The sequence below is a fragment of the Equus przewalskii genome, chromosome 29, assembly GCF_037783145.1.
Source record: "Equus przewalskii isolate Varuska chromosome 29, EquPr2, whole genome shotgun sequence".
Taxonomy (NCBI): domain Eukaryota; kingdom Metazoa; phylum Chordata; class Mammalia; order Perissodactyla; family Equidae; genus Equus; species Equus przewalskii.
The window spans coordinates 31917114-31930448 of NC_091859.1; the positions used below are offsets into that span (position 1 = coordinate 31917114).

Genomic DNA, 13335 nt, shown 5'->3' on the forward strand with positions numbered 1-13335 from the left:
TGACACAATGACCATGGACCACCAAGAAAACAGAGGCTTTTGGGAGAGACTTCTGAGGGGAGGTTTTGAGGCCAGACGGCCAAGCCACTGTACAAAAAGAGGGCTCTTCGCCCTTCTGATCGGGGGTGTTGGTATCACTGGGGTGGGGTGGTTTTCTCTCACCTAGTGAGAAGATGTTTCTGAGCTTCTAAAGGTCTGAAGATTGGATGTTGATCTTAACATTCATGGGGAAGAAAACCAACTGCTCAGTTCTATCTAAGGATAAATAGTCTTCGGGGAGGGTGGAATTATTCATGAACTAGCTAGTGTGGGTCCATACATAAGGAAGTTGGGGGAAGGTAAGAATCCCCGTATTGTTGTTTTAATTTATCTTTTTCCTGGTGGATCTGGGGAACTGAAAAAACTAAAAAGGTTCACATTTGTATCCATGCATAATATACAACCATCCTAAATCCACAAAGCATTTCAAGGAATGAACATGTCTTAAAAGTTGCTACAAGGGCCGGCCCCGTGGCCGAGTGGTTAAGTTCATGTGCTCCACTTCAGCGGCCCAGGTTTCACTGGTTTGGATCCTGGGTGCGGACATGGCAGAGCTCATCAGGCCAGGTTGAGGCAGCGTCCCACATCCCACAACTAGAAGGACCCACAACTAAAAATACACAACTATGTGCTGGGAGGGATTTGGGGAGATAAAACAGGAAAAAAAAAAAGATGAAGATTGGCAACAGTTATTAGCTCAGGTGCCAATCTTTTACAAAAAAAAGTCTTAAAAAGTTGCTACAAAACTTTTAAGCAGGTAGAAGATGATCACTGTCATTGTCTGGTGACAAGGCAACTATGTGGGGTTAGTGAAGTGTCCTGTGATGGTAGGTACTGCCACAGGTCACGCCTATGGGACTGTCTCAGTGATGCATATGCATACACCTCGATGGTGAACCTGCCGAGTCCTGGCGTCTTTAACACCACCTGCCATAAAATTCTATCACATTAAATGCTATGTAATATTAATGAACTCAAAAAGTCACATTTAGGGGCTGGCCCAGTGGCACAGCAGTTAAGTTCACACGTTCCGCATTGGCGGCCAGGGGTTCACCAGTTCAGATTCCTAGTGCGGACATGGCACTGCTTGGCAAGCCATACTGTGGCAGGCCTCCCACATATAAAGTAGAGGAAGATGGGCACTGATGTTAGCTCAGGGCCAGTCTTCCTCAGCAAAAAAAGAGGATGATTGACAACAGATGTTAGCTCAGGGCTAATATTCCTCAAAAAATAAAAAAGGCACATATACATATATACCGATTTTATGGATTGCTCTGTACCTATTTCTCATTTAAAACATTAAACTAGCAAAACAGCTGTCTGTACTCTATAAAAATGTCATTGTCATAAAGAACAAAGAAGGACCAAGGAATTGCCCCTGATTAGAGATTATAGGCAACTAAATGTAATAGGTCTTGGATTGGATCCTGGAATAGCAGGCAGGGTTGGGGGTGGATGAGGGGGTGTGGCCTGGGGTTCTCCAGTTCGTATCCCGAGTGTGGACCCACACACCGCTCATCAAGCCTTGCTGTGGTGGCGTCCCACATAGAAGAACTAGAAGGACTTACAACTAGGACACACAACTATGCACTGGGGCTTTGGGGAGAAACAAAAAAAGGAAGATTGGCAACAGATATTAGCTCAGGGCCAATTTTCCTTACCCCAAAAAAGTATACCTTAAAAAAAGATATTAAAAAATTAAAAAAATAAGCTTGTATAAACCTTAAAAAATAAAAAGTCATTTGTATAAAGACATTATTAGAACAACTGGCAAACTTTGAATATAGATTGCGTATTAGATGATAGTATTCTATTACTATTAAATTTCTTGAATTTGATCATTGCATTGTGGTTATATAAGAGAATGTCCTTGTTTTTATAAAAATACATACTAAAGTCTTCAGATTTAAAGGAATGTGACATCCACAATTCACTTTCAAATGTTTCAAAAAATATTATAGACAGAGAAATATAAAACATATGTGGCCAAACGTTAACAACTGGTGAATCCAAGGAAGGGTGTAAAAAAGTTATTTCTATCATTCTTGCAACTCTTCTGTTTGAAACTATACATTGAAAAATAAAAATAGGGGCTGACCCAGTGGAGTAGCGGTTAAGTTCATGTGCTCAGCTTCAGTGGCCTGGGGTTCACTGGTTCATTTCCTGAACATGGACCTACATGCTGCTCATCAAGCCATGCTGTGGTGGCGTCCCATACAGAAGAACTTACAACTAGGATATACAACTATGTACTGGGTCTTTTGGGAGAAAAAAAGAGGAAGATTGGCAACAGATGTTAGCTCAGGGCCAATCTTCCTCACCCAAAAAAAAGTATACCTTAAAAAAAATATTAAAAAAATTTAAAAAAATAAGCTAAAATAGTTTACATGAGTGTAATAAGGTGAAACCTATCTTAGCATTATCTGTTTAGTTTTCAGCTAACTAGATAATTCTACATTACATGAAAGTAGACTGTGCACGGTTCATTGTTGTATTCACAGTGCCCATCTCAGAGTAGACGCTCAATTAATTACTGGTGGAATGCAGAAAGAAATGATAAAAAGTGCAATGAGATTATGCCATCACAGGCTTACGTTCTTCCTCTGGAACCACAGCAGCACAACTTACCCAGGAGTCTGTTGAAGAGTTTTGCTCTGAGCAAGCTCTGCCAATCATTTCATGGCATCGTTCTGGCCTCATTATCAGATGAACTTGGTAGCACACCTTGGGAAACACTTTCCCAGAACTGATCGACATCCTTTCATTACAGAAGATACTGTCTCTTAAGACTATCTGAGTGTGTTGGGACAAACCAATGACCAAATCCATCAAATATTCACAATCAGAAACCCTACATTTTCGTGGGGCCCCATTATCTCCCTTCAGATATCACCAATCGTTCCTTGGAATTAGACGGCACTCACTAAGAACATCTTTGTTAAATGGATGAGAACAAAGACCGTGGTATCCCTGACACTACAGTCTATGGGTCTGAAACTCCTTAGAATGCATTTGGGAGACAACTGACATTTCATAAACTTTAATGGCATTAAACTGGAAAAGCCCTTCCGATTAAAAAGCAAGAGAAAAAAAAAATATCACGATGAACTACAAGAAGATATGATGGTATTAATAGCCCAGAAGCCAAGCTGATTTCAGTATCATATGAGGAGACGGCCACATATAGTGGAAGGACATGGGTTTTTGAAACTAGCCAGATTTTGGTTCAAATTCCAGCCATTAAAATCCTGTGTGATTTTGGGCAGTTTCACAATCTCTTTCAGGACTAGTTCCATGAGCTAAATAATAGAAACAGAAATACCTTCCTTATATAATGTTGCTGTGAGGATCCTTCAGCGCCAACTCCCATGCGAGTCTTGGCTCGGTGCATGGTAGCTCTATAATCTTCACCAAGAGTGGGAAGGAGCTGTGTCTGAGAGGGGATTTTAATCATGTTTCTTCCACGAACACAGGGATCCTTGGTGACCACAAATGAAGCCTTAACTCAAAGACAGTAGAGTCTTTGAAAGGAACAGAATTAAAGTAGGGTCTGTCCTTTCATGATGGGGTACAAAGAAGCTATTAGTCAATTCAGCAAATATGTGTTCTGTAAATCAGCCCACGGCATTCGGAGAGGTCACTTGGAAGCAGCAGGCTGAGGTGCCGTCCAAGGGGGAGTTTAAAATTTAGAGTTTCTACCTGTGCCTTGTAATCTAGGAAATAACCCAGGAGAAGCAGTCAGGGGTTCAATTACTGCCCCCTAGAGTCGATCTCAGCCGTCTGAATATGATTACAGGTTGCCCAGGTCTATTTCAAGTGAGTTTTCAGAAAGTCCATGAGCTTGGCCAGATTCAGAGCATCTAGGAGATGTTGCTGTCTAGGTTGCGTGTGTTATTGGGTGGATGTTGAAGACTAGAAACCTAATAATCTTCCTACAGAGGTTCAAATCCACAGGTCTGCCAATACTTCACATCTGTTTCTTTCTTATTCAGAAGGCAGCAGTGTTGCAGGTTATGTGGCTTTGGACTCAAACAAGTAGGCCTGGGTTTAAATTCTGGTTCTGCCATATAGCGACTATGTGAATTTGGGGAACTTACCAGAGCTCATTCAGTTTGCTCATCTATAAACAGTAATATCCACTTTGCAGTTTTGCTGCAAGGATTCAATGAGCGAAGAATGCATGCAAAAGGTCCTTTCACATAGTGGTTATGAAATAAATTTTAACTCTCCTGGAGACTGAATATTATGGGGGATAATTTAGAGAACTCTGTCCTTCCTCTCACCTGAAAGTCAAGATGGTATTGACTTACTTAAGGATGAAAACATCAATGTGACCCATTTATACACTTGTTTTACCCTAGGTAAGTGACATGAAGGAGTCAACATTATGGCCATGGCCTCTGCCCAAATGGTTGCAGCCCACTACATGCGAGCTGGGACTGGCAGTGAGCTGCGGCTCCCAACATAAGTTCTGGGAATTCACGCTGGGGCTCTGCAGACCTCAGCCTCCATCGGATCGGCAGCCTCTGTGTTGAACTTGGGCATCAGCCAAAATTTGAGCTCTGGCCTTAAGTGAGATTGTCTTCAGAGTGTCAGGCACCTGTCTGGGGAAATAGGATTTTCTCCCATAGATGTGGAGTGTCAGTTTCTGGCTTTAATAAATTCAGTGTACATGCAACTATATCGTCCTCCAATTTATACCTATTGTCTGAAAGTCATTAGCACCTTCGATCCTTCTCAGAGGTAACCCAGGCTGGATGATAAATTATATGGTCACTACTATACCCATAGAAACGCAAGTGAAGGCAAGGTGACTGGGCATGATTTAGGTGCCACAAAAAACTAAAAAAAAAAAAGGCTCGAGGGAATTAAAAATTGATTCTTAACATTGAGGAACCAGTGTTGCTAGCATATTTTCACTTGGATCAAGTAGCTGGTAATGATTAATTCAAAAACTGTATCAGTGCAACTATTAGCAGCGGTCTTCTCCAGAGAAGGAAGGGAAATATTGAGTGTGTGTGTGTTGTACATAAGGGAGGGGAAGACTCGGTGGTGTGCTGGTAAATGTTTAACAACCAGCTCTTGGGGTGGTGTACCCTGATTTGTGGGGTTTTCCAAATTCCATGGTGTAGATACTCCCATCATGGCTATTCCCAGCTGTAACTGTGACGTCAGTGAATACAGGCGTTGGAAGGGATGGATACAATATGTTCTCGTGAGCTAGGAGGAGCTGACTCCCACACACCAATGGAGAACACAGACTTTAACATGTGCTTTGAATGCTTTTGTAATGTTTAGCTTTTTTACTGTACGTATGTTCACTGTATGTATTACTTTTGTAATATAAATGCTGCATATATGCTATATATGTAATATATGTATGTATATGTGTATACATTTATATGCACACACACACACACACACATAATCTTACCTACATCTGTGTGAGGATTAGTCCTAATAGTTTTCCTAAATGTTTCCATAAATGTGAGTGAAATATCCGCTTGAGACATACCATATTGAGGGGGTCTCATAAACCAGATTGTTGCAGGGTTTCAGATGACCACCAGGACAAAGGGTGGGGGTGTTCACGTTACTGTTGATTGCCCTGGTTCACCTTGCTGGCTCACATCTGGTATATAAAACATCTGGCTTCGACGCTGAGACAGAAGCTAAATGGAAAATGTGAAAATGCTTCGAGGGTTAGAGAATAAAGGGAGATCTAACCTCAGGCAAGGAGAAAAAGAAGATCAAAGTTCAAATGATGAGAAAAAGAAAACAAGGGAACAGAAAGTGTAAAGTTGTCATTTATCGATTTCGCTTTCTACACTGAAGTGTGTCTCAGTAGCTTCTTACAAGAGTGGGAGGGGGAGTGGGAAGAAACAGTCTGTACTTTCTTTATTGAATGCAACGTTCGCTGGTCACATTGAAGCTCCGAACAAACAGCCCGGCAGAGACTAGGGCACTGACTCTTGTTCTCATCAATGTAAACACGACATTAATATTGAAGATTCAAGAAAATGGGTAAAAAGTCCAGTGTCTCCTCAATCTGTGAAACGGTGAAGGTGCTCGCCTACCCTTGGACACATTCCAAAGGGCGCGTGAGGCCCTGACCTCGTCCCAGCTGCAGTTAAATGGGCGTGAACACAGAGGAACCCAACACGTTCTTCTGGAAAGTCCCCGAACGGACATACGAATCTTCAGAACTGGGCTCGCACGAATCATTAAAGTTCTTCTAAAGGCCTGAGAGGTTCGTACCTTTTGTCTGCACAGAAAGAGTCCCTTCAAAGCCCTTGCTCCATGAATCAGTCACTGCCAATAGAAAATGTAACTGGTTGTAAAGCAGTCGATCTTTGTATTTCTGCAGTCCCCATCGTAGCCCCTGGATTCTGGAGAGTAGGGAACCCAAGGTCATGGGGGCCTCAGCAATAATCCTGAAGGAAGCTGCCCATGTTGAGATATTGGCTGAAGACTCTGGTCCTTCCTGCTGGACCACTGCTCATAAAGGGATGTTGGTTGTGGAGCTGATTTCCCCTAAAAGATCAGATTTTCTAGTTTGGATTCCCAGACCAAAAACAAACACAAATTAAATCCCCCAACACAAAAATAAATCAAAACAAAACAAGAATGATCTTGAGGATAAAGAACCAACCAATTCCACCTCTAGGTCGCGCCAGGTACAACGTCCCCATTGGGTTTTTCCAAATGGTTGGTTCTGATCATTGGTTTGCCCTCCCCATGGATACCCAGCTAGATTGCAGGGCAAAGCAGACAGTTGCTTCTGACTGAAGAGGGATTTTTGCTTTTACTCCCTGGGATGGCTAGCCCCCAGCACCCTGACTTCCCTTTCTTAAAAAGCAACAAGAACATCCTGAAGCCTTGCTTAGTTGTGTGGCTCTGTGCTGGGCCAACCCCGTTGCTCCCTCTCACCCCTCCAAGAATGTCCCATTCTTGAAGAGACTGTGTAGAGGAAGGATTTTTCCACCTTCTGGGAATGCCAGGTCATGGAGCAGAGAAGGGCTGGCTGGATCCTTGTCCCAGATCTCTGTAGTGAGGGCAGCTTCGTTGGGCCAAAGAAACAGATAAAAACAAACCAAACAAGCAGTGCTCAATTTTGAGTTTGAAGGCTGGGCCCCAAACAGCAAGTGGCTCTCCCCCTGTAGAATGTCTCTCCCTGGTGGCGGGCTTCCTGGTGCTAGCTGTTGTTCTCGGCCGTGAGATATTTGAGGGCGGCAAAGCCGTAGCGGCGGGACATGTCCTGCTGAAACTCTTCCTTCAGGGTTTTGAGACAGATGCGGTATTGCTTGTTGGACCGGAACTTGGTGATGTCGAAGCTGGGGGCATGAGGCATGTGGATCATGTAGGCATTGGGTAGCACGATGAATTCATATTCCTGGAAGAAGACGAGAGCAGCGTAAGCACGTGCAAGAAGCTTCAGTCATGTAGGATGAATGCCCAAGTGGATGATCGAATGACTAAGTGAATGAATGAAGTGGGGAATGACACCAACAAGCAGGGCAGCACCATGGAGAGCACAACCATGTTGGAGCGGGGAGAGTTCAGGGCTGTTTCCATGACCTTGGACTTCTCTGAGCTTTTGTTTTCTCACCTATAGTGAAAGTAATAATACCTCCCTTGAAAGATGACCAATAATGTATGGATAGTGCTGGGCAGGGCTCATGGCCCATGACGGTTCTTGATAAATGTGAGCACACACCCATGTGGTTGCTCTAGAATGATGCAAGCTGTGAGAGAATCTTTCGCTCAATTAAATGACATCTGTTTACGTGATTTCGCATTGATCAGATGTGACAGCCTCAACAGATTAGTACAAAAAGAGGGGACAAAAAAGAAGTAAAGGAAAAAAAGGTTCCACTGGACTGGAGCTCATTGAGAACAAAATCCTCAGTAAAAGTCACAGTGTCATATGGTACCCTCCACTTGGCAGAATATAGATGAAAACTCAGACCAAAAATAAAAGGCCTCTGAATAGCCAAAGCAGGCGACACAAATTTAGGACATGTAACTCAAAGGAGAACCCAGCACATCTCCACCCAGAATCTATGCGCTCTGATTTTGGACATGATGTCTGATAAACTTGGGTCATCAGTTTCCCAGCTCAGAGCAGATCAGAACAAGCTCAGAAAGGGAACATCAGGACGGGGAAAGGCAGCTGTTACAGATGGAGGAATACTGACAGCAGCCAGAAATGACAGCTGATGGGGAGGAAGGAGTGAGAAAAACCACAGCAAGGAAATACAGCAACTCCCAGAGCTTAGCTGTCTGGGACATTTCGTGTGGGGACAGAGAACCCTATCAACCCCACCAGCCCCTGCAGGTGTGGCTGGATTACCTGTCAGGTGTGTACTCATTATTTCTTTAATCACTGGAAAGGGTAAAATTATGTTTGGCATGTGAATTGGCAAAGAAAGGAAAATATGAACTCAATTTTCAAGAGTTCTGTCAAAATTGCTGAAAACAAAGTTCAGGCCTCAGGGCTGGGAAATTAACTTTATTTGAACCAGTTCATGTCACCACATTGCTGGAAGCATGAATATTATGATATTTCTTTTCTTTCAACCAGAAGCTGAGGCAGACGAAACATTTCTGTCTGTGAGCAGCACTGAACCACCTCCAAGTATTATTGAAAAAACAGATAATAAAGGTCATGCTTTCTATTGTTAAATATGGACACTATTCTATGACCTTCTACCTATATCAGTGGTTCGCAACCCTGGGTATTTATTAAAATCACCTTGGACTGCTCTCAAACACAGTGAAACTGTTGGAAAGTTCTCCAGGTGATTCTCAGGGCAGCCAGCACTGAGGATCCAACCTTGCTTTTCCTGAATTTGGGGTGCTCTTGTCAGGAAATATATACACTGTGCTCCATGAGGAGGTGCCTGGGAGAAAAGCATACAAGAAGAAAAAAGGGTGGGGTGGAGGAGCGCGGGCATCCTCCTCCTAATTTAACCAGAGAGGTTTGCTTTTGGCTTTTTAACATAGTGGTTGACAAACTATGGCATGTCTGGCCACTGCATGCTTTTGTAAATCGAGTTTTATTGGAACATAGCGACACGAATTTGTTTAGATACTGTCTGTCATCGAACTATAATGGCAGAGTTGAGTAGTTGAAAAGGAGACTTGTAGGCCCCCCAAGAGCCCCCAAATTTATTATCTGGTCCTTTACAAAAAAAGTTGGCAGCCCCCTGGTTTAACCTATTAGAATTCTGCAGGAGATTCCTTTTGAAGTAGGTGTTCAGTGAGTATTAGTTGAATGAATGAAAGGGTTTCATGACTAAACACAGCCTAAAAATCATCAGTCTTTTAGCTGTAGTGTGGAATACTTAGCTGCATGCTTTGTGTCATTTACATGGAACTCCCAGGATGCCTTGTGTCAATTATATGACTCACAGGCAAAGTGATGAATGGGCATTATTTGCTTGTCTTCATCACTGGGTTGACTCAGGATGAGGGAGTGACACGGTTTGTCACTAGGTCCTGGCCAGGAACCCAACTCTCATCCAAGGGTAGAAGAAAGAGGAATGGTTTGGGACTTAACAGCCCTGAAAATTAGTACTGCCACATCCCCATTCTAGGTCCCTTACCACGTCTTGTTCCCTCTCAGGTCTCTGCTTTCTTATCTCCAAGGTCCCCTTGCAGCTCTAAGACCTAGGCCTCTCCTCCCTCCCTGTTAGCCCACAGCACCAGGTCCATGATGTCCCATTCTTCTCACCTGCGCATCCAGTTCCATGATATGAGCCACCTTATTCCAGCCAAAGCCCACAAACCTCCGGTCGTACTCAGGGCAGTCCCGTCTGACGACAACGTATGGCTCAAAATCAGCCTCCCACTCAACCCGGTAAGGCGTGGTGGCGGTCCGCCACTTGGCAAAGTTTGTGGGTGCATGGCCTTTCGTCCAGACATGGTACCTGGGACACATGGAGAAAAGCCATTGGGTGGAGAGAAGGAAGCTGAGCTTTTCAAACGCTGCTGATTTGGAGGCAGAAGAGTTATATGCTGATAAAGTCCTTGTTGTGGGTTGCGTTGTGTCCCCCAAAAAGATATGTTCGAAGTCCTGATCACCAGTATTTGTGAATGTGATCTATTTGGAAAGAGGGTGTTTGCAAATGTAAACATGATGAGGTCATAGTGGATTAGGGTGGGCTCTAATCCAAAGACTGGTGTCCTTATAACAAGAGGGAAATTTGGATACAGAGACACACAGGGAGAATGCCACATGAAGACAGAGGCAGAAATAGAAGTGATGGGTACACAAGCCAAGGAATGCTCAGGATTGCCAGTAATCACCAGAAGCTAGAAAGAGGCAAGGAAGGAGTCTTCCTTAGAGCCTTTGGAGGAAGTAAGGGCTGCCAACACATTGATTTTGGACTTCTGGCCTCCAGAACTGTGAGAGACTAAATTTCCGTTGTTTTAAGCAACTAGTTTGTAGTATTTTGTTATGGTAGCCCTAAGAAACAAATGAGTCTATTATCTCCATCTTTCACTAACGAGGAGACTCCCACTATGAAAGGGTAAGTGAACTTCTGGAGTGCTCTGTGTCATTTATATGGAACTAACTGCAGGTTAGTCTGTATCAGAGCTATTCCTACCAGAGACTGCTGTGGAAGGCAGAAGTCTAAACTGACCCTGAATGACCCTGCCTTTGCTAATGTCTCTGCCTTGAGGCAGAACCTGTGAATACAACACCACTCCTGTAATTATCTTACATTACATGGTGAAAAGGATTTTTGTAAATGTAATTAAGGTTACTAATCAGCTGACTTCGGGTTATTTAAAAGGGAGACTATTGGGGTGGGCCTGACCTACTCATGTAAACCTTTAGATCTGGGTCTGGAAGAAAGCAAAGAGCCATGTGTGAGCTGCCTATGGGGACCACCTGGCAAAGAACCAGCAGGAAAACGGAGACCTCGGTCCTCCAATCACAAGGAAAGGAATTCTGCCGACAGCCAGTGAGCCTGGAGGAGGACCACATGCTCTGGAAGAGAACTGCAGTCTTGCCCACACCTTGATTTCAGCCCGTGAGACCCTGAGCAGAGAATCCAGCCATTCTGTGCCTGGACCTCTGACCCTCAGAGACTGCGAGATAATTTGTATTGTTCTGAGCTTCTAAATCTGTGGTAATTTGTTATACAGCAATAGAAAATGAATACAACCATAAAAGAACAATGATAATAAGCTAATATTTATTGAGTACTCACTATATACTGGTTATATTGCAAATGCTATACCTATAGTTTTAAATTCTTATAATTTACCCAACATCAAGTTACAAATAGTAAGAGGTGGAGCTGGGATTCAAACTTAAGCAGCCTGGCTCAAGGGCCAGGACACTTAACCACTGCGCTGGGTTACCTCTTTTGTATGTTGCTGTCACTCACTCTCTCTGGCCTATATATAGAGCAACTAGTCAATGATGTACAATAGCAACTTGTACACTAAGTCGAATAAATGAACGAATGAATGAGTATCTAAAAACTGGAGAGGCACCTAAATCAGAAGCCAGTTAGTGGGGCAGGAGGATGCCTCTGGAAGCTACAAAGAGATGGCAGGATGCTGGGAGTCTATTGAAGCAGCAGATATGACTTAAGAGAAATGGGTTAGGGGAAAAGAACATTCTAGAAAGAAAAGCTTCATAAAATGAAAGCAAGATGGAAGGATGGGAACCCAACAATTTAGCTGTCGGGGGAAAGGAGCTTGGAGTCCTGGGTTCCACCTCCACCTCAGGGAGGGCTCTCTAAACAGGGGAGGGTTTGAGTAGTGTTCAGTGTGGCTTGTGGAACCCTCTGGTTGGGGATGCGGCTGCTTCTTTATTTTGCTCCTTCACCACCGAGGCTGGACATCCCCGGGACCCTCAGGGAGCCGTCCAGTGTGGTTGAATGGGCACTTGCCCACTAGGTGGCCTTTCAGTAGGCTGTGTGGTTGGGTGAGATGGCCAGGCTGGGGGAAGGCAGGGACTTGAATTTCCGGCTCCACCAATTCAGCGACCTCTCCCAAAACCAATTTCACTTGAATGAAAGAAAAATGAAAGGTGGAGGAAGGCCACTGGAACGAGTGTGAGAAGGAGGGATATTGCAAGATGTTGGGACTAATCCAAAAATCAGGCTGGAAGGAGTTGGTTTCCCATTTGCGAACTTGTGGAACAGGCAGTTTTGACATCTGACACCTTTGACAGCACTGGCCTAGCACAACCGACGGACGGCTGTGAACGTGCATTAGGTTCAAAGCACAGCACGCTGGAGCCACTGCCCCAGGGTTCAAACACCGCCTCGGCCACTTAGGAGCTATGGAACTTGTACAACAAAGCATTTACACTGGGCTCTACTCTCCTCTTGTGTCCACTCGGGCAAAGAATACCATCTTCTTTAACTGCTGAGGAGCTTAAAAGAGAATGTTTGTAAACAGCTTGGCACAGTGCCGGCACACAGGAGGTTTCAATAACTGCTCTGTCCCTAACAGGCAGTGTGACAAGGTGGCTAAAAACACTGGTCCTGGTGCCAGGCTGTTGGAGTTTGAATTCTGTCGCTCGATAGGTGCAGAGAAGTTACTCAACTCCTCTGTACCTTTGCTTCCTTCTCTTGGTAAAACAGATAATAACAATACCTACTTCATGGATTTATGACAATTTATGTGGATTAATTCACAGAAAGTACTCAAGAGCAGTGTCCGATACATAATAAATCCTCAGAAAATGAAGATAGTCTCATTTTGTCCCTTTTTTTGCAATTCGTGGTGGTCTAACTGTCAGTGACATCAATGTATCAATACTCATCTTATTTGTCCTTCATCTTTAGAATCTAAACTCTCGGCCTATTATGATGTGAAAAAGAAGAAAAAAGAGAGGGGGACGGGGACAGCTGGGTCAGTTCTGTCCCCCTGGGTGGGGAGGCAGCTTCCATTATTCAGCCCGGAAGACTGACAGCACGGCGAGTGGTGGGGAAGTTACAGTTGACCTGCCATTCAAATAAACCACAGCCTGAAAATGCCCCGAGGAACCTACTGTCCGACCAGGATGCACTGGACCCCAGAGCTTGCTCTCTGAGATCAGCAACACCAGGTAATACCCAAAAAAATAGTGATGAGAGAGGTGTCCAGGGTGTACCCTGTAGGATGCTACTTTGAAGAGATTTGGGGCACTTCGCTTTGAGCAGTGGCTCTCGAACTCCAGTGTGTATCAGAATCACTTGGAAAACTATTTTTTAACAGTCGGATCACTGGGTTCCACCTCTAGACTTCCCGACCCAGTAGGTCTGGATTGGGGCTGGAGACTCTGCC

The 13335-nt window shown here is 44.1% G+C and overlaps 1 protein-coding gene across 5 annotated transcripts in view; it reads right to left on the reverse strand.

The window, feature by feature from the left end:
• Positions 1–5828: 5828 nt before the first annotated feature.
• Positions 5829–13335, reverse strand: part of LARGE1 (LARGE xylosyl- and glucuronyltransferase 1) — a 548747-nt gene continuing 541240 nt past the window's right edge. For all 5 annotated transcript variants that reach the window (XM_070600561.1, XM_070600564.1, XM_070600563.1 and 2 more), the window contains 2 exons: positions 9776–9971; positions 5829–7432 (listed from right to left, as the gene is read on the reverse strand). In XM_070600561.1, coding sequence (XP_070456662.1) covers positions 7235–7432; positions 9776–9971 — 394 coding nt within the window. In that variant the 3' untranslated portion in view covers positions 5829–7234. The remainder of the gene's footprint in view (positions 7433–9775; positions 9972–13335) is intronic.